This window comes from Doryrhamphus excisus, unplaced genomic scaffold (assembly GCF_037039965.1).
Source record: "Doryrhamphus excisus strain RoL-2023G ecotype Guam unplaced genomic scaffold, RoL_Dexc_Guam_v1.1 HiC_scaffold_24, whole genome shotgun sequence".
In the NCBI taxonomy this organism is placed as follows: Eukaryota; Metazoa; Chordata; class Actinopteri; order Syngnathiformes; family Syngnathidae; genus Doryrhamphus; species Doryrhamphus excisus.
Genome location: NW_027621862.1, coordinates 1,934,009 through 1,955,879, shown reverse-complemented (window position 1 = coordinate 1,955,879; position 21,871 = coordinate 1,934,009). Strand labels below are relative to the sequence as shown.

Here is a 21,871-nt window from a genome sequence, read left to right as displayed (position 1 = left end):
GGGACACGCCTTCAAAAACGGCAAGGATGTGAAAAGTGTGTTTGTATGACACCAATGCACACACGCAAAACAGACGGGCGCACCCAAATATGATCCTGCCAGACCTCGTCAAACAAGTTCTAGCAAGGACGCAATCGCACGAAGGGACGCGGCGGCATGGCATGCAGACAGGAAACGACTTCACTTTTTTTTGTTATGCAGAAAAATCACAATGCTTACACTCAAGCAAAATATTTTGTCTTTTTTTTTTTAATCTTATTTTTGTCTTATTATTTACAGTCAACCAAAGGTAAAAAATCAACACATCCTGGATAATTCAATTGGTTGATTGGTTGAATACACAAGTATTTGCATTACTGTGTGAAAACATAATACACAAAGTACACCGGGGGTCTCAAACACGCGGCCCGCGGGCCAAATGTGGCCCGCAGGACACTAGTTTGAGGCCCCCGCCTTGATATGAAAGTTTAATGTTAGTGCGGCCCGCGCAAGTTTGATACGGATGCTGTATGGTATCATGTACCCAGAAAATATTATTATGTTTGATTCATGTTCATGTTAAAGGTTAAATAACTGTTAATAGTTATCCTCCCTATCCGTGTGGAAGTGGTAAGTTTTTGGCTATTTAAGTTTAAAGGAAATAACTGATTGATTGATTGATTTTCTTTATTCTTGATTTGTTTATTTATTTTGTGTAGAAAAATAAAAAAGTAAGATATTTGAGAACAGTGGAATGTTTTATCAGAGCTTTTCTTGTAGAAAATCGAAACCAAAGCAAAGTTTATTCATTTTTCTGTTTTTAATAAATGCATTTTTTGGGAGGGTTTTTTGGAAAACCTGATGCAGTCTCGCCCAGACCCCAGCTCCAGTGGTCCCCAAGTAAATTGAGTTTGAGGCCCCTGGGTTAAAAGGAACTCTGGTGTCCTTGCTCTACTAGTACGGTGCCTTTGTTCAACTGTGAATGCTGTCGTCCAAATGTGTATAATAGTATTCTCGTTGTTTTCCCTTTATATGTCAACTTTATTTACAACTGTTGCAGTTTCAGTGGCAGATTACTATCACTGTCCTGCTCAACCAAAAGACTGAGCAAATCATTCATCCTCAGTTCTATGCGACTTTATGTAAATATGTATAATAGTATTCTCGTTGTTTTCCCTTTATATGTCAACTTTATTTACAATTGTTGCAGTTTCAGTGGCAGATTACTATCACTGTCCTGCTCAACCAAAAGACTGAGCAAATCATCCTCAATTCTATGCGACTTTATGTAAATATGTATAATAGTATTCTCGTTGTTTTCCCTTTATATGTCAACTTTATTTACAATTGTTGCAGTTTCAGTGGCAGATTACTATCACTGTCCTGCTCAACCAAAAGACTGAGCAAATCATCCTCAATTCTATGCGACTTTATGTAAATATGTATAATAGTATTCTCGTTGTTTTCCCTTTATATGTCAACTTTATTTACAATTGTTGCAGTTTCAGTGGCAGATTACTATCACTGTCCTGCTCAACCAAAAGACTGAGCAAATCATTCATCCTCGATTCTATGCGACTTTATGTAAATATGTATAATAGTATTCTTGTTGTTTTCCCTTTATATGTCAACTTTATTTACAATTGTTGCAGTTTCAGTGGCAGATTACTATCACTGTCCTGCTCAACCACCTGAGCCATGCCGCCCCATATGAGAATATACATTGCATCTCTTTGCGTTTATATTTTTTAAAGATAAGTTAGTAAATATATCAGAATATAAAAATAATCTACACATTTAACGCAGCAAAAAAGATGTCCAATTATTTTATGTATGTCCTTTACTGTGCGGACTTTGGTCTTTGGTCAAAAATAACAGTGTGAACGCTAAGCACCAAAGTAATTGTCGATCCGGATCAGAGTTTTAATCTGACCGTCAGATCAAGACAAACATTTCTCAGAATGACAACACATATTAGGTGATCAACAAGCTTGGATTATGGAGTTAATCGTTTTTTTTTACGGAAAAAGGAGATTAGAATATGTCAGCAAGCTGGTGAAATCACTCGGAAAAAGAAGTAATACAAGATTAATCCAGGCCAATTAGGCATGAGACACAAAAGAAATCCAGAAAGAGAAAGTTTAGTTTGGTTAAATGTATGAGTAGTTCAAAAATTCCCACAACCAAACTGCTCGGAAAAACACATCACACAATTCAGCGGCACTGAATTAGTAGAAGGCAAAAACACAGCGTGATCATCAGCATCAACAAGATCCATTCATTTCAATTGAAATCATCATCAAATTAGCAGGTGTTAATTAATTGGTGTGGTGCGGAATCAACCAAAAAAATCCTGCAAGATATTTTTGGAATTCAAAGGTCTCTCACCAAATGAAATTGGTGAAGGCTCAGATCTGACTGTCCAGGGAATTCCCAGCAGAAGGGCCCCTGAAAGGCAAAGATGGATGTTCCCAAGTCACACAATTATATGAATCTCTCGGAATCTCTTAACACACACACACACACATGTTCTCCCTGGAAAGCCTGCATCCCTTGGTTTTTGACTTATTTAAAGGACGAGCTTGTCTCTTGCTGGTAAAGCCTTCTCCTGGGTGCATGTTCGAGTCCATTATTAGTGATTTTACATGAAGGGAACACTCGCTTGTTGCTCATAGCATGGCTGCTGGTGCCGGCCGGCTGCTTGTTAAACAATAATACGACACTTTGGAACATCTTAGCTCTTGGTAGCCACATTTTAATACTTAGATAATAGAAATAGAAAGGGGCTAGAAACACAGGAACATTTTCAAGTCAAAATGTTGGAAGGATTTGATCATTTCAGTGTTTCGCCCAAATAGAAACAACGTTCCGTGTGACCTGAAAATGGCTTCCGGAGACATTTTTGTGGAGACAAGGCAAGACTTTTTCCATTGTTTGCTATGTTATGTGGTTCTGTCTGCACACAGCACTACACATAGGTGTACGTCAGGGGTCTCAAACTCAATTTACCTGGGGGCCACTGGAGCTAGGGTCTGGGCAACAAGGCTGGGCCGCATCAGGTTTTCCAAAAAAAATGCATTTATTAAAAACAGAAAATTACTTTTTCAGTGCTTTGGTTCCGATTTTCTACAATAAAAGCTCTGCTAAAACATTCCACTGTTCTCAAATATCTTAATTTTTATTTTTCTGCACAAAATAAGATGAAAAATAAATAAACAAATAAAGAATAAAGAAAATCAATCAGTAATAAATAAATATAATAATAATAATAAAACAGCAAATAATAAAAACTTAAGAAACCACATATAGTTAATGGGTAAACATATTATTTTTTTCATATTAAAATGAACAAAGCATTATTAGAGCCCTGTAGACATGACAAAACACGAGTATAGTCACATTTATACTCTTTTTATTTACAACATATTGCGCAACTGCAGGGTCTTGAGACACATGCTAACTCGCAAACTAGACAGTTAGCGACCTAAACGGTAGCCTTCAAGTTATTTCCTTTAAACTTAAATAGCCAAAAACTTACCACTTCCACACGGATAGTGAGGATAACTATTAACAGTTATTTAACCTTTAACATGAACATGAATCAAACGTAATAATTTTTTCTGGGTACATGATACCATACAGCATCCATATCAAACATTAAACTTTCATATCAAGGCGGGGGCCTCAAACTAGTGTCCTGCGAGCCACATTTGGCCCGCGGGCCGCATGTTTGAGACCCCTGGTTTCCATGTGTACAGGGCTACAGTCTTTTCATTTCTCATAAGAACTTGCAGGGAATAGCAACATGACCTTTGGTTTACCAGAGCCTGAGTGCTATTGTCCGACTTTCTCTCAGCACTGTTCTATTTGCACTTGCACTTAACCCCCTGAGGGGCAGCTGAAATAACTTGCTGTATGTGCTATTCTTTTTTTTTTACATACTTTTGTTCCAAGCAGATAGAGATTATGCAACCGCAACATACAGACAGCAACCTGTGTACTATTGGAAAGTTGTGGTCCAAACATCACTTTGAAGTATTCCGACATTAAAGCACTGATTCTCTAATATTGGGCCGGGTGTGAGTAACGGGGTTGGAAAAGGGGGCGGTTTTCCAATATTATTGCAGACCTGCCAACATTTATGAATTTGTAATTAGTGTTTCCTTGCTGACAAAGTCAACACTGAATGAATCGTCTACGGCAGGGGTCTCAAACACACGGCCCGCAGGACACTAGTTTGAGGCCCCCGCCTTGATATGAAAGTTTAATGTTAGTGCGGCCCACGCAAGTTTGATATGGATGCTGTATGGTATCATGTACCCAGAAAAAATTATTACGTTTGATTAATGTTCATGTTAAAGGTTAAATAACTGTTAATAGTTATCCTCCCTATTTGTGTGGAAGTGGTAGGTTTTGGCTATTTAAGTTCAAAGGAAATAACTTGAAGGCTACCGTTTAGGTCGCTAGCTCTCTAGTTAGCGAGTTAGCATGTGTCTCAAGACCCTGCAGTTGCGCAATATGTTGTAAATAAAAAGAGTATAAATGTGACTATAGTCGTGTTTTGTCATGTCTACAGGGCTCTAATAATGCTTTGTTCATTTTAATCTGAAAAAAATAATTTCTACCCACCAACTATATGTGGTTTCTTAAGTTTTTATTATTTGACGTTTTATTATTATTATTATTATATTTATTTATTACTGATTGATTTTCTTTAATGTTGATTTGTTTATTTATTTTTCAGCTTATTTTGTGTAGAAAAATAAAAATTAAGATATTTGAGAACAGTGGAATGTTTTATCAGAGATTTTATTGTAGAAAATCGGAACCAGAGCACTGAAAAAGTTTGTATATTTTTCTGTTTTTAATAAATTAGTTTGTTTTTTTTTTGGAAAACCTGATGCGGCCCAGCCTTGCCCAGACCCTAGCTCCAGTGGCCCCCAAGGTAAATTGAGTTTGAGACCCCTGGTCTATATACAGTACAAACAGATATTGCTATTGATGGATATTGTCAGTTTCTCAAAAGTATTTTAAATATTGGGCGGAAAAAAACCATTTCTGTCGCCCAATGGGATCACGACAGAAAATAATTGAGAAGCAGCGCATTAAAAGGATCAGCAGGCGTCTTCAGTCATTGTTTCCTTGCTGACAAAGTCAACACTGAATGAATCGTCTACGGGAACCGTACGCCGTCCAGACACCACCCTTACACACACACAATGACTAAAAGGTGCTCTCAGGCCAGACACTGCGTCTCGACATGGGCTTGGAGTGATGATGTAACCCCGTGACCCTTCCCAAACAAACATCTGGATTACATGCAGGCCAGGGAAGGGAATGCCGTCTAGGTAAAGTGGTCTTAAGCGTCTTCAGTGTGTGGGTGGTGCCTGTTGACCACAGAGTCATTCATTAACAACCGGGCCCCCCCACAGTTCTGCGCGATTGTCTGTCCACTCCAGGTGCACGCTTCATTCAGACCACAGGAAGTCCCCCTTTGTCCCCGTTTGTCCAGAATATAGAAAGAACCAGCAAAGAAAAGTGAATTTGATCCAGCGTCTTGTCTATTCAAACACTGACCCAGCAGAGCAGTTTGCATATCCATGCAGTTCCTTTGGCTCATTGTATTGGATCCTTAGAGTCATTGTTACATCTTTTCCCCTGAACGTTTGTCTAAAATACCGTTCTTTTTCCACCATGTGGACCACTTTCCAGTCCTCTGCAGAAACAAGTGAAAGCGAATACTTGTAAAGACTCAGGTGGGAGGTCCTGTCAGCTGTTTGATTCATGTTCATGTTAAAGGTTAAATAACTGTTAATAGTTATCCTCCCTATCCGTGTGGAAGTGGTAAGTTTTTGGCTATAAATGTGACTATAGTCGTGTTTTGTCATGTCTACAAGGCTCTAATAATGCCAAATGTGGCCCGCAGGACACTAGTTTGAGGCCCCCGCCTTGATATGAAAGTTTAATGTGGACGCTGTATGGTATCATGTACCCAGAAAAAATTATTACGTTTGATTCATGTTCATGTTAAAGGTTAAATAACTGTTAATAGTTATCCTCCCTATCTGTGTGGAAGTGGTAAGTTTTTGGCTATTTAAGTTGAAAGGAAATAACTTGAAGGCTACCGTTTAGGTCGCTAGCTCTCTAGTTTTGCGAGTTAGCATGTGTCTCGAGACCCTGCAGTTGCGCAATATGTTGTAAATAAAAAGTATAAATGTGACTATAGTCGTGTTTTGTCATGTCTACAGGGCTCTAATAATGCCAAATGTGGCCCGCAGGACACTAGTTTGAGGCCCCCGCCTTGATATGAAAGTTTAATGTTTGATATGGATGCTGTATGGTATCATGTACCCAGAAAAAAATATTACATTTGATTCATGTTCATGTTAAAGGTTAAATAACTGTTAATAGTTATCCTCCCTATCCGTGTGGAAGTGGTAAGTTTTTGGCTATTTAAGTTTAAAGGAAATAATGTTCATTTTAATCTGAAAAAAATAATTTGTCTACCCACCAACTATATGTGGTTTCTTAAGTTTTTATTATTTGCCGTTTTATTATTATTATTATATTTATTTATTACTGATTGATTTTCTTTATTCTTGATTTGTTTATTTATTTTTCAGTTTGTATATTTTTCTGTTTTTAATAAATACATTTTTTTTTTTTTTTTTTAAAAACCTGATGCGGCCCAGCCTTGCCCAGACCCTAGCTCCAGTGGCCCCCCAGGTAAATTGAACAAGTGAAAGCGAATGCTCGTAAAGACTCAGGTGGGAGGTCCTGTCAGCCGTAAAAATGGACAGATTCCATCACTTCCTCCGTGCTAATTATTATACACTCCCCGAGACCTTTCTTGGCTGCCTCCGACACAATAACACCCAGGCACGCAGTCGGGAAATGGTTAACACTCCAGCCATCCCCTGCTGCCAATGAAAGGACACGGGACAATGGAGACATTGTTAGGCTGTAGACGCGAGGGCTACACTATGAGTGTGTGTGTGTGTGTGTGTGTGTGTGTGTGAATGTTTCCTCTATACATTTGACATGTACATGTTTCTGCCCTAATTCCGAGAGTGGCGTATCCAATCTGAGCTTGTGTCATTTCAGGTCCCCGCCTACTTGATATTGATAAATTACGTCATGGTTTTGCTAACATGATGACAGTCATGTTAGTTGAAAGAAGTCAAGTACATTGTTGCTATGGAAACAATTCATTTACTCAATACAACAATAAAACAGGAATTCGGAATATACCACAGATTCTCGTTAATTTACTTGGGGGCCACTGGAGCTAGGGTCTGGGTGAGACTGGGTTTTCCAAAAAAAAAAAAAAAAAATGCATTTATTAAAAACAGAAAAATATACAAACATTTTCAGTGCTTTGGTTCCGATTTTCTACAATAAAAGCGCTGATAAAAACATTCCAAGGTTCTCAAATATCTTATTTTTTATTTTTCTGCACAAAATAAGATGAAAAATAAACAAACAAATCAAGAAATCAGTAATAAATAAATATAATAATAATAATAAAACAGCAAATAATAAAAACTTAAGAAACCACATATAGTTGGTGGGTAGACAAATGATTTTTTTCAGATTAAAATGAACAAAGCATTATTAGAGCCCTGTAGACATGACAAAACACGACTATAGTCACATTTATACTTTTTATTTACAACATATTGCGCAAAAATTTAAACTTAAATAGCCAAAAACTTACCACTTCCACACGGATAGGGAGGATAACTATTAACAGTTATTTAACCTTTAACATGAACATGAATCAAACGTAATAATTTTTTCTGGGTACATGATACCATACAGCATCCGTATCAAACTTGCGCGGGCCGCACTAACATTAAACTTTCATATCAAGGCGGGGGCCTCAAACTGGTGTCCTGCGGGCCACATTTGGCCCACATCTTAGCAACTAATTATCCATAAGTCATTGAATATTTGTGTCATAGGATATCTGTATTACATGTAATCAAACCATTTTGACTACAACAATAGGAACATTTGGACCGCGTGGATGCCGACATCTGAACGTGCGGACCCAAGCATGAACCAAGCTTTATGGGTCATCCCTCCGGAGCTGTGAGATATTGCTCGAGATCACTTCCTCAAAAAAAAAAAAAAAAAAAACATCAATAGGAGGATAAATATTGTATAACTTCCAGCCAATGGCATAAAAGTTCAGCAGCGGCAGGTTTGGAGGTTGCCTGCGGGGTGGTCAGGCACTTCAAAAAGGCCCCGCCTGGCCTCCTTTGAGCGCATGGTAAACAGGGGGCATACAGCGTGCCCCTCAGATAGGCCAGTCAGCCTGGCTGAGATTATTTCCGTTTTTCTACACTCATCCGACAACCTCGACTAAAGCTCAAGTATACCAAAAGATATAAAATTGAGCTACATCTTCCGTCCCACTTTCTCATGCACTCCAAATCATTATCAAAGTCGTTTTGCAGCTGACTTGTGATATAACGGTGTTAGTTGGCAAAGAACTACAGCGTCGATTTGTCTCACATTTTGTGATATAAATACACAAAATGAAGGGGGATCGGTTGGCGCGGGTCTCGCAGCTTGGAAACCCGAGTTCGATTCCGCCCTCGGCAGTGTCTGTGTGGAGTTTGCATGTTCTCCCTGTGCATGCGTGGGTGTTCTCCGGGTATTCCGTTTGCCTCCCACATTCCAAAAACATGCTAGGTTAATTAGCCACTCCAAATTGTCCATAGGTATGAATGTGAGTGTGAATGGTTGTTTGTCTATATGTGCCCTGTGATTGGCTGGCCACCAGCCCGAAGACAGCTGAGATATGCTTACCCTCGTGAGGATAAGTGGTAGAAAATGAATGAATGTATTGCAGTATTTGATTTGACTAATAATAGGCTATAGTCAACCACAAGACAGCGATCAATTAATTAATTTATGATTTTTTTTTAGGTTAATTGCCGACTCCAAATTGTATAAAGGTATGAATGTGAGTGTGAATGGCTGTTTGTCTTTATGTGCCTTGTGATTGGCTGGCCACCAGTCCTGGGATAGGCTCCAGCACCCCATGCGAGCCTCGTAACTATAAGCGGTATCAAGACCAAAAGTAGAAACAATGAGTTGTAGTATTCTATGACAATGCATTGACATGCTGTCAATTGGATGTCAAAACAACAAAGGGGAATCGAACCTTTACCTATGAGGCCATGCAAAGTCAAATACATACATATAGCGATTGACTGCAGCTGGTAGTGTCAAAGGATTTGTTTGACAGCACTCACTGAAACCACCGAGAAATTTTTTGTCCTAAAATTCAAAATAAGTTGAGAACTTTGTCCAAAACCTGGTTTTATTTACAGTCCACTAACTGTATCTTTGCCTCCGTGTTTCGCGGTCACCCTGGTGATTGTTACGAATAACTTCACCTCGCTCTTATCTGGCCGGCCAATCGACTAACTTCTTATCGAGAGAGGTCAAGGTGCTCGGGTATTTCTTATAATTCGCAAACAAAAGAGAAACTACTGTTTACAGCCCAGCTTATTGATAAGGCGATCACGTACTTGGAACAAGGAGGCAAAAAAAAAAAGATTGATTGAGCGACACCAGCGGGAGTCCACGTGGGGTTATCATCGGCATGCACGCAGCTGTCCGCGGGAATCTGGCTTTGCTGGATGCAACAGAGGCAGTATGATGCAAACCAGGGAAACGTTCAATAACGCCTCCTTCTCAGTCAACGAGCAGCAGGAAAGAAGAGGCGCCAACAATACAAGCTGGGTTTCACGTTCAATTTCATCACTTGTGCTAAGAGCAACTTGTGTGTGTGTGTGTGTGTGTGTGTGTGTGTGTGTATGCTGCAACACCCTGGAGCTTTGCGTCCTGTGTGCTGAAGGGGGGGGGGAGTAAAAAAATAAAAAATAACACAACCTACTGAGTTATTTATTATCAAGTTCAAGAGTTTTTCTTGACCAAACAAAGACACCTTTAGAGGTGGACTGGTTCAGCATCATTAGTTTCTTAGTTGTAGCAAAAAAAAAAACAACTCCATGTCTAATAAAACAGTGGTTAGCGTGCAGGTCTCGCAGCTAAAAGACCCGAGTTCAATTCCTCCCACATTTCAAAAACATGCTAGGTTAATTGGCGACTCTAAATTGTGTCCAATGACCGTGCGGTGAAAAAGAGCTACATCTTCCGTCCCACTTTCTCATGCACTCCAAATCATTATCAAAGTTGTTTTGCAGCTGACTTGTGATATAACTGTGTTAGTTGGCAAAGAACTACAGCGTTGACTGCTGATGATGTCACAGGCAGTGACAGAGCTGACTTCCAGCTTTTGTTTACATTTTGTCACATTTTGTGATACAAATACACAGAATGAAGGCTGCAGTGGGGATCGGTTGGCACGGGCGTCGCAGCTTGGAGACCCGAGTTCAATTCCTCCCACATTCCAAAAACATGCTAGGTTAATTGGCGACTCTAAATTGTGTCCAATGACCGTGCGGTGAAAGAGAGCTACATCTTCCGTCCCACTTTCTCATGCACTCCAAATCATTATCGAAGTTGTTTTGCAGCTGACTTGCGATATAACTGTGTTAGTTGGCAAAGAACTACAGCGTCGACTGCTGATGATGTCACAGGCAGTGACAGAGCTGACTTCCAGCTTTTGTTTACATTTTGTCACATTTTGTGATATAAATACACAAAATGAAGGCTGCAGAGGGGATCGGTTGGCACGGGCGTCGCAGCTTGGAGACCCGAGTTCAATTCCCCCCACATTCCAAAAACATGCGAGGTTAATTGGCAACTCCAAATTGTGTCCAATGACCGTGCGGTGAAAGAGAGCTTCATCTTCCATCCCACTTTCTCATGCACTCCAAATCATTATCGAAGTTGTTTTGCAGCTGACTTGTGATATAACTGTGTTAGTTGGCAAAGAACTACAGCGTCAACTGCTGATGATGTCACAGACGGTGACAGAACTGACTTCCAGCTTTTGTTTACATTTTGTGATATAAATGCACAAAATGAAGGCTGCGCGGTAGTTGAGCGGTTGGCGCGGGTCTCGCAGCTCGGAGACCCGAGTTCAATTCCTCCCACATTCCAAAAACATGCTAGGTTAATTGGCGACTCCAAATTGTGTCCAATGACCGTGTGGTGAAAGAGAGCTACATCTTCCGTCCCACTTTCTCATGCACTCCAAATCATTATCAAAGTCTCGCAGTTTGGAGACCCGAGTTCAATTCCACCCTCACCCAATTCTGTGTGGAGTTTGCATGTTCTCCCTGTGCATTTGTGGGTTTTCTCCGGGTACTCCGGTTTCCTCCCACATTCCAAAAACATGCTAGGTTAATTAGCGACTCCAAATTGTCCATAGGTATGAATGTGAGTGTGAATGGTTGTTTGTCTATATGTGCCCTGTGATTGGCTGGCCACCAGTCCAGGGTGTACCCCGCCTCTCGCCCCAAGACAGCTGGGATAGGCTCCAGCACCCCCGCGAAAGCTGTTTATGACCTTCTAAAAACATTATTAGAGCCCTCTCGATATGAAATAGCACCCCTATAGTCACCTTTACCCAATGTAGTAGATATAATGAGACATAATATAGACATAGGGGCTGCACGGCGGGTGAGCGGTTAGCGCGCAGGCCACACAGCTATAGACATGAGTTCAATTCCACCTTCAGCCATCTCTGTACGGCGTTTGCATGTTCTCCCCGTGCATGCGTTGGTTTTCTCCGGGTACTCCGGTTTTCCTCCCACATTCCAAAAAAACATGCTAAGTTAATTAGCGACTCCAAATCGTCCATAGGTATGAATGTGATGAGTGTGAATGGTTGTTTGTGTATATGTGAGAGACAGACAGAAAGACATTGCATGTATAAAAAACACCAAATATAAGACGACCTAACAAAAGTACATAATATTCAGATCAATATGATAATTCCCAATCCTATGTTTTATGTAATGAAAAGTGAATTTAGTTCAGATTTATGCTACAAAAAGGTACATGCTAATCCATATAAACCATATCCATAGACACAACTATAACCAGCCGGTAAACTTTATTGTTCCCTTTTAAAAGGAATCAGGCCTGTAGGTATTTACAGCTGAATGACTCATTACATGAGATGGGGGGGGGGGGGGGGCAAGGCTGAAGCATTTACCTGCCCACGACCGGTTTAAGGACTCTTTTTTTCAGATTCCAGTCCTGAAATAACAGCACAAGAAACAGTGCCCCCGTGAACTCTTGTGTTTAAAAATAAAACCCGCATCCAGCAAAAGGATGAGACCAGATCCGGGCTTATTTTGTTCTAAATAACGCCGTCAACGCTAATGTCTTTGTCTCCGAGACAACTTCTGACAAGGTTTCAAAATAAACATCCTTGTCGACTGTGGCTATTTTAAGATACAGCTCAAGATAAGGTACGATGCAAAAAAGGAATTGCAAGGTTTTTCTTTGGAAAAAAAATTGCAATGGTCAAACTTCAAAATGTCAAAGATGACTCACAAGGACAACCCGTCTAGGCGATATGCAACCCAAAAGCAGTTTTTTGTATCGAAACAATGAGTCACCACCACTGCACTAATTCTGTCCAAATTGATTGATTGATTGATTTTCCCTGCACACAAACACATCCTCGTGTTGGACCTTTTCCACTGACCTCTGAAAAAACTTCCTGCCTTTTGGCCAACTAACAGCAAGGTTCAAGTCCAAAAACACCAACATTCCGCATGCTTCCTAGATATCGCCATGCCCCGGGGGGGGGTGGATGCTCCGTGCCCTTTTCGACGTTCCACAAAACTCTAGCAGAGTTCTCGGGTATGGTAATCGATGCTGGAGCGTCGCCCACACACAGCGAAGATAGCGCGGTTACATCAGTAATCCCGTATCAAAATGTTCTGACTTCAGAATAAGTCATTCTCTTTTCGGGATTTAGTCACCTTGTTTGACCTCTGCACCTCACCGCCATCGAGTCAAATACATGCAAGCCATCAAGACGCCGTGGCGTTCCCAAGCAAATAAAAATCATCGACATTCTCGGTTGTGCGAAAAGCTGGGCAAAAAAAAAAAGCAGTTTTACTTACAACGATGTGTGCCGGTGATGGGGACCTGGCATCTTTAAGTGCTTGTCTACTCTGAAGACCTCCTGGTTGAACATCTAGCAGGGGCCATTTCATCTGTAGGTACTGAATGGCAGAAAGGAAAGAGAATGGAAAGAAGGAAACAAAACATGTTAAGTATGCAGAAAGCAAAAGAACCAAAAAAAAAAACGGGAAACATTTCTCGACAAGAGTGGTGGACGTGCAAAAAACATAAGGTGGATGGTGGATGGTTGGGGGCGGTGAAGGTGGGCGCCGGCATGGCACAATACAACGACATATATATATATATCACTGCTTTATTTGTTCTGGTTGGGAACACAAAAATCTCAAGTACCCCTGAAGTGCCTTCAAGTACCCCCGTATGGAAACCAGTGCTGTACTGTACCTCAAATAAACCGACAGGAACCTGACACCCCGGCTACGTGCCGAAACGTGATTATGGCGTACTCATACAGCACCAGGTACAACAGTTGATTTCGGAAAGCAGTCCCGTTTGTGGCTTTCGACATGACCTCAGATTTGGGATACAGAATACAGAAATCCGGAAAAATGTACACAGATTTTTGGGATAAGGAGACAGCAGTGTCAGCACCATCATTCCGACTTCCGAGTGTTGGTGCTTTTTATACAGAACACTTGGAGGAAAAGGCGGAAAACTGTAAGCGTTGTGTAAAACGGGCTACTGATGTTCTGTATAAAAGGCAAAGGAGCATAAATAAGTTGCAATTTCCAAACAATTGCAAGATTGAAGATTTGGGATACAAAATACAGAAATCCGGAAAAATGTACACAGATTTTTGGGATAAGGAGAAAGCAGTTGTCAGCAGCGTCATTCCGACTTCCGAGTGTTGGTGCTTTTCATACAGAACACTTGGAGGAAAAAGGCGTAAAACGGGCTACTGATGTTCTGTATAAAAGGCAAAGGACGATAAATAAGTTGCAATTTCCAAACAATTGCAACATTGGAGATTTGGGATACAAAATACAGACATCCGGAAAAATGTACACAGATTTTTGGGATAAGGAGACAGCAGTTGTCAGCACCGTCATTCCGACTTACGAGTGTTGGTGCTTTTCATACAGAACACTTGGGGAAAAGGCGGAAAACTGTAAGTGTTGTGTAAAACGGGCTACTGATGTTCTGTATAAAAGGCAAAGGAGGATAAATAAGTTGCAATTTCCAAGCAATTGCAAGATTGAAGATTTGGGATACAAAATACAGACATCCGGAAAAATGTACACAGATTTTTGGGATAAGGAGACAGCAGTTGTCAGCACCGTCATTCCGACTTCCGAGTGTTGGTGCTTTTTATACAGAACACTTGGAGGAAAAAGGCGTAAAACGGGCTACTGATGTTCTGTATAAAAGGCAAAGGAGGATAAATAAGTTGCAATTGCAAGATTGAAGATTTGGGATACAGAATACAGAAATCCGGAAAAATGTACACAGATTCTTGGGATAAGGAGAAAGCAGTTGTCAGCACCGTCATTCCGACTTCCGAGTGTTGGTGCTTTTTATACAGAACACTTGGAGGAAAAAGGCGTAAAACGGGCTACTGATGTTCTGTATAAAAGGCAAAGGACGATAAATAAGTTGCAATTTCCAAGCAATTGCAAGATTGAAGATTTGGGATACAAAATACAGAAATCCGGAAAAATGTACACAGATTTTTGGGATAAGGAGACAGCAGTTGTCAGCACCGTCATTCCGACTTCCGAGTGTTGGTGCTTTTTATACAGAACACTTGGGGGGAAAAGTCGTAAAACGAGCTACTGATGTTCTGTATAAAAGGCAAAGGACGATAAATAAGTTGCAATTTCCAAACAATTGCAAGATTGAAGATTTGGGATACAAAATACAGAAATCCGGAAAAATGTACACAGATTTTTGGGATAAGGAGACAGCAGTTGTCAGCGTGCTCATACAACAGTTGATTTGGGAAAAAGCAGTCCCGTTTGCGGCTTCCGACATGACCTCATGTCATAAATGTGACTGTTGGAGGCTTTTTATTGGACGCCATAAAGATGTTTGAGCGTGGCATTTCAACCTGGCTAGACCACCTGACGGCTCCTGTAAATGATTGACTTGACCCATATTATCAGACGTTTACCCCCCCTCGTCCCCCCCCCAGCCACTAAAGCCTTTCGCTCTTGCTCGCTGTGTCTATGCGTCACACGTTCAAAACCCGACAAGTGAAAGCAAGGGTCATGTGAAACATCGGCGTGGAAGGACTGGAGTCCGCCAAATGTGACGATACGCTCAATGAGCTTATGTCATAGCTTTTTCCACAGAACTTTGATTTTTCCATTCATGACACATCAACAAAAATCTGGGAAAACAACCCAAACCAGCCATTTTCCTGCACGGTGATCACCTTACAAAAAAAACTGCGGTTCAAGTTTAGCTTTCCCAGTGTCATAGCGACTCGTTGTACCATCTACGACTTGTACTATCCTCAAAGTTTTACAATTATTACACAATACTTTGATTTATGTACAATTAGTTATTAAGTCCTGTTGGTGTCCTGTAAAAAAAAAAAAAATAGCTTGATAGCGGCCATGTTTTCAAGTGAATCTAGCTCAAATTTTGCTCATCAGTCCCCGAAAAATGTGCGCCAAATTTTAACAGCGATTCAACTAAATACTCGCAAGTCAAAGTTTTGCTGACTTATTTATGAACGCTGCTACAATGCGGTGTATTTGTCAGAAAAATAATAGCACAGGAAACGCATTAAACACGCATGTTATGACTAATTTTCACACTTTTATTTTGGTAATGGTTTTATTTCATTTGAACATGCATCAGATTACAATTGAGTGCATCCCATAATCATAATGCATTCAAAAGGAGTAGGAAGAAGCAAAGCTTATTAAATCCTACCCCTCCATCTGGTACTTTAGGAATCAGTAACTGTTACATTTGTTCACTTCCTGCTTTCATAATATAGTTTAAGGTTTTTTTTGTTGTTTTTTTTTATTAAAATTTTTTACATTTTTTGTCCTGTAGGCTCAGGAGTGGTATGTCCGCAACACATACTTTTTTAAATAATTTAATTTAATTTAATTTAATTTAATTTAATTTAATTTAATTTAATTTAATTTAATTTAATTTAATTTAATTTAATTTAATTTAATTTGCAAGTGATTTTAGAAATAAGGAGTTAGTAGTAGGCGGCATTATGAATTATCCTTACTGACCTTTTTTTGCAGTACATTTAGCGAGTGAAGATTGCTTTTATAGTTATTACCCCATTTTCAGATTTTATTCGGTCCAAAATGTCAATTTATGACTTTTTTTGGCAGTTGAAGTCGTAATTTTTGAAATCTATTTATTGAGTTCAAGCTCTTAAGTTTTTTTTTCTGGAAAAAATTCAATCTCTTGCCGCTGAACAAAATCTTTTTTTTTTTTTTGTACAGCTGATTTATGCTCACCATCTGATATCCACATAGAGTCATTAGCTGAGGGTCAGGATCCTTATTTACTTCTGAGTGATTCATTTTCACAAATTCAAATCCAATGCATTTAATAAGTCCATCACACACGTATAAACTAAATATATATATACATATATATATACATACGCTATATGTATGTTGGATTAAATGTATTTGTGTCTCCATGCTGCAGGAGTGCCCACTGGTTTGTATGCATGTCTCAGTGTGTGTGTGTGTGTGTGTGTGTGTGTGTTTGAGAGTCCGAGAGAGTGTGTCGTGACCCTTCCTGAGACTGTGTCTAAATCAGTGGTAATTAGCAAAGAGTTCACTGCGGGGTGCCTGCCAGTGGTAGACGCTGGAGGGAGTTATTGACTCCATGACCATGGTTACAACCCCTGCGAGGGAAAAAAAAAAAAAACACACACACACAAAAAAAAAAAAAGCTACAAAACTGTTAGTGCCTGGTGTTTCTCCCCTGCTCATTTATGACCACAAGACAGCTTTTAGTGCTGAAAAACTGGTTTTGTTTAGGTTGTAAAAGTTGAGGATAAGTTTTGTGGACCCTGCTCCCTTTCTCACCGGGTATTAATTGTCACAGTGTGTGTGTGTGGGGGGGCTGACGACACCGCAGTCATGTATGAGGTAATTCAAGATGAGGTGCCAGAGTGGCTAGCAGGCCGAGTGGCGATACAACGGAATAGCGAATACGTCCACGGGTATGTCCTGTCGGTGCATGTGCACACATGCTCGCAAATATTCCGACACAGCTGCAGCCCAATGAGGGGTTGGATATTCCAAAGGAGCGTGAAGGTGAAGGTGAAGGTGACACCCACCCCCCCCCAAGAGTGGCACTGAAGTACAGTCTAAACACCGGTTGGCTGTTCTGTATAAATGCCACCAAAACGCTAAGCAGAGCCACTTCATGTCACTTCTTTGGCACCGAGATCTCAACGAGTCGTGGCTATTTATCCACTTTTGCCTTTTATACAGAACCGAAGTCCTGAGACAGCATTTCCTTCAACACAACACGGAAAAAACACCATTTTTCCACACTTTTTCCCCGCAAATCGCATAGCACCGAAACAAAACAAAACATTTATCTGTACAGTTTACACAAAATCCAGAACAATTGCAAGATTGAAGACTTGGCATACAGAAATCCGGAAAAATGTACACAGAACTGGGATAAGGAGACAGCAGTTGTCAGCACCGTCATTCCGAGTGTTGGTGCTTTGTATACAGAACACTGAGGACAAAAGGCGTAAAACTGTAAGCGTTGTGTAAAACGGGCTACTGATGTTCTGTATGAAAGGTAAAGGAGCATAAATAAGTTAAAATTTCCAAGCAATTGCAAGTTTGAAGATTTGGGATACAGAATACAAAATCCGGAAAAATGTACACAGATTTTTGGGATAAGCACCGTCATTCCGCCTTCCGAGTGTTGGTGCTTTTTATTGGTGCTTTTTATACAGAACACTGGGGAAAAAAGGTGTAAAACGGGCTACTGATGTTCTGTATAAAAGGCAAAGGAAAATAAATAAGTTGCAATTTCCAAGCAATTGCAAGTTTGAAGATTTGGGATACAGAATACAAAATCCGGAAAAATGTACACAGAACTGGGATAAGGAGACAGCAGTTGTGTTGGTGCTTTTTATACAGAACACTTGGGGAAAAATGGTGTAAAACTGTAAGCGTTGTGTAAAACGTGCTACTAATTTTCTGTATAAAAGGTAAAGGAGGATAAATAAGTTGCAATTGCAAGATTGAAGATTTTGGATACAGAATACAAAATCCGGAAAAATGTACACAGATTTTTGGGATAAGGAGACAGCAGTTGTCAGCACCGTCATTCCGCCTTCCGAGTGTTGGTGCTTTTTATACAGAACACTTGGGGGAAAATGGCGTAAAACTGTAAGCGTTGTGTAAAACGGGCTCCTGATGTTCTGTATATAAGGCAAAGGAGGATAAATAAGTTGCAATTTTCCGGGATCTCGGCATAAAAGAGGCTCCAGACGGAGGGTGCCGTGGTGCATGTCCTAACAAGTCGCTCCACTTCAGCTCCACGATTGCAAATGTCCTCACTCGCTAATCTCTCCTGCAGGTTTTACAAGCATGCCAAGGAAAACGGAGCCCTGGCAAGCCCGAGCTTTTCCGACCACCCCTTCCTCTCCCCTGTCAACCCCTCCTCCCCTTCCCCCGCCCCCCCCATGCCTCCACTGCTAACGGACGCACTGCCTGGGCTTGAGTAGGCCATGACCTCTGACCCCCTCTCTGCCTCTCCAAGCCCCTCCTGGGCCTTTCCCTCCCACGTTGCGACCTGAAAACTCCCCCGCTACGAGGGGAGCCTCCTGGGTAACTCAAGAGCTATTCCTATGTGACAAATTGCTCCAGAGTTCCAGGATAGCGCTCTCATCTCCGCTGTCACTCTTTCCTGCATGTCCACCCCCCTGCCCCCGGACCCCGGCCCCCGGACCCCGGCCCCCGGTCCCCCTCCAACCTCAAACACACAAACACTCTCCACCACTGCCGCCATTACAACCCCCCACCTAGAAAGAACCACCCAGATTGCTTTTTCAGCCCTACACCCCTCATTCTCTTCCTCCACCCCTTGGCGCCCGCCCCCCCTCCTCACCCGGCCGACCCTACAATGGGAGCTGAATGATTTAATTGTCTCTGATGAAGTGAAACACAACAGAGTCCTCCACATCCTTGTACCGCCATGAACTCAACTCTCAACCGGCCCCCAGTTTTGTTCCGATTTCCCAAGCAAAGGAAAATCCTCTTGGTCGGGGATTGGACTTGTGATTATTTGGGATTTTGGTTTGACGAGTCGCCTATAAAAAAGTGGCTTGTCAGAGAACAAAGGTCTTGTAATTGCTTGGGCCGGACAAGCAACAACATGAGTTATGACCCTGTGGTTTTATACCGCTATCAAACAGTATGAGTGACACTCAAGTACAAACACGCGGCCCGCGGGCCAAATGTGGCCCGCAGGACACTAGTTTGAGGCCCCCGCCTTGATATGAAAGTTTAATGTTTGATATGGATGCTGTATGGTATCATGTACCCAGAAAAAATTATTACGTTTGATTCATGTTCATGTTAAAGGTTAAATAACTGTTAATAGTTATCCTCCCTATCCGTGTGGAAGTGGTAAGTTTTTGGCTATTTAAGTTTAAATTTAAAGGAAATAACTTAAAGGCTAGCGTTTAGGTCGCTAGCTCTCTAGTTTGCGAGTTAGCATGTGTCTCAAGACCCTGCAGTTGCGCAATATGTTGTAAATAAAAAATAAATGCTTTGTTCATTTTAATCTGAAAAAAATAATTTGTCTACCCACCAACTATATGTGGTTTTTATTATTTGCCGTTTTATTATTATTATTATTATATTTATTTATTTATTTATTACTGATTGATTGATTTTCTTTATTCTTGATTTGTTTAATTATTTTTCATCTTATTTTGTGTAGAATTTTTTTTTATCAGAGCTTTTCTTGTAGAAAATCGAAACCAAAGCAAAGTTTATTCATTTTTCTGTTTTTAATAAATGCGTTTTTTTGGGTTTTTTTTTTTTTTTTGGAAAACCCAGTCTCGCCCAGACCCTAGCTCCAGTGGCCCCCAAGTAAATTGAGTTTGAGACCCCTGGATTAAACTGATCATATGATTGATCATTCATTGCTTTTTTTTTTGGGTGGGGGGGGGGGGTAAAAGCCACATGCACAGCTTGTTCATTCTCAAACAAGTTTAAAATGTGACAATATGTTTGGGGGAGTTGGACAAACAAGAGGGTCCATGAAGCGCTTCAGCCATGACAGTGATGTGAAAGTGGTGGGGTGGTGATGATGAAGGGAAAGGAGGGTGGGGGGGGGGGGTGAGGGGGCTGTGGCGGTGGGCGGACAAAAGCTGACAAATTGCAGCTTGGGGGTTTGGATGCAGCATATGGATGATCTGCCGCAACCCCATCTGTCAAACATGGCTGTCCAAACACAACATTGTCAGTGTTAACGTTTTTTTTTTTTTTTTTTTTGCATACAACTTGCACATACACACCTAATTTTGCACCACTTTTACAAAGATCCTCCAGGAGAAAAAAAAAAAAAATCTCTCTGGAGGGACGCGATTGACAGCTTGCACAGATTACACCAATCAGACCTCTACCGCTATAAAGAGCTTTATTAAAGTCTGATAAAGACGAGTTAGAGAAGAGCCCATTAGAATCTCAGATTAAGGGATTAACCCCTCCAGTTTGACTACAATCCCATCGCATTTTCTCTTGATCTGTTGCAGCGAGCATAACAGGTGGAAGGAAGGGCGGGAGGCGGAAGCAAACAACAGTTGCTGAGGAGGCTGCACTTATTTTGAAATCCCTGCGGAGTACAAAAACAGCTATACAGATGTTTTTTTCGGAGCGGCCACTCTCACTGAAACAAGTGGACTAGCAGCTCAAATGTGGCTGTTTTGGTCCTACCGATACACATTTTATAAGTGGGCTAAATATTGGAAAAATATATATACACACACACATAACCCCACCTGCATTGATAGCCAGAGGCAGGAAAATAACAGTGGACTATGGGAAGGCCTGGGGTTTGTGTGCCCTGGGGCACGAAAGGGTCCATTGGGTCTATTGCAAGTTTGCTCCAAAGCTGGAACCACATGGAGACTACTGGGTTGTACTCGCCACAGACCTAAAAAAAAAAAAAAAAAAAAAAAAAAAAACACGACTGTCTCCTTCTTCCTTGCAGCCTGACTTCAACAAATAAACATGTTTTCCAGCCAGGGAAAGTCCATACTTTTTTCCTCTATACTTGCATTTTAAAATGAACACATACTTGTCAAAGTACATCAGAACCTCTTAAGTCCACACCAGTACCTTCAGGACGTTGAGGGACCTTAAATTTTTGACCTTCCAGTGTCAAAAATCTTTATTATTATTATTATTATTGTTTACTTTGCGGGCGGCACGGTGGTCGAGTGGTTAGCGCGCAGACCTCACAGCTAGCAGACCAGGCTTCAATTCCACCCTCGGCCATCTCTGTGTGGAGTTTGCATGTTCTCCCCCGTGCATGGTCTCCTAGCTGTGTGGCCTGCGTGCTAACCACTCAGTCCATAATACAGTCATTAAGTTTCAAAAATTCATAAATTAATTTATTGATCGCTGTCTTGTGGTTGACTATAGCCTATTATTAGTCTAATCAAATATTGCAATACATTCATTCATTTTCTACTGCTTATCCTCACAAGGGTTGAGGGGGTTGCTGGAGCCTATCCTAGCTAGCTGTCTTCGGGCGAGAGGCGGGGTACACCCTGGACTGGTGGCCAGCCAATCACAGGGCACATATAGACAAACAACCATTCACACTCACATTCATA

General features: G+C 41.0%; 1 protein-coding gene across 33 annotated transcripts in view; it reads right to left on the bottom strand.

The window, feature by feature from the left end:
* The window catches only part of tcf7l2 (transcription factor 7 like 2), a 124,889-nt gene that overhangs the window by 68,139 nt on the left and 34,879 nt on the right, over positions 1-21,871 (bottom strand). For 22 of the 33 annotated variants that reach the window (XR_013625728.1, XR_013625727.1, XM_078788698.1 and 19 more), the window contains exons 4-5: positions 13,047-13,148; positions 2,368-2,427 (exon numbers count right to left, since the gene is read on the bottom strand). The exons of 3 other annotated variants lie outside the window; for them this stretch is intronic. Coding sequence is in view for 27 of the 30 variants with exons in the window: in XM_078788698.1 (XP_078644824.1) it covers positions 2,368-2,427; positions 13,047-13,148 (162 nt within the window). In the remaining 3 variants the exon portion in view is untranslated. The remainder of the gene's footprint in view (positions 1-2,367; positions 2,428-13,046; positions 13,149-21,871) is intronic. 8 more of the 33 variants (XR_013625729.1, XM_078788691.1, XM_058061097.2 and 5 more) reach the window with 1 other exon arrangement.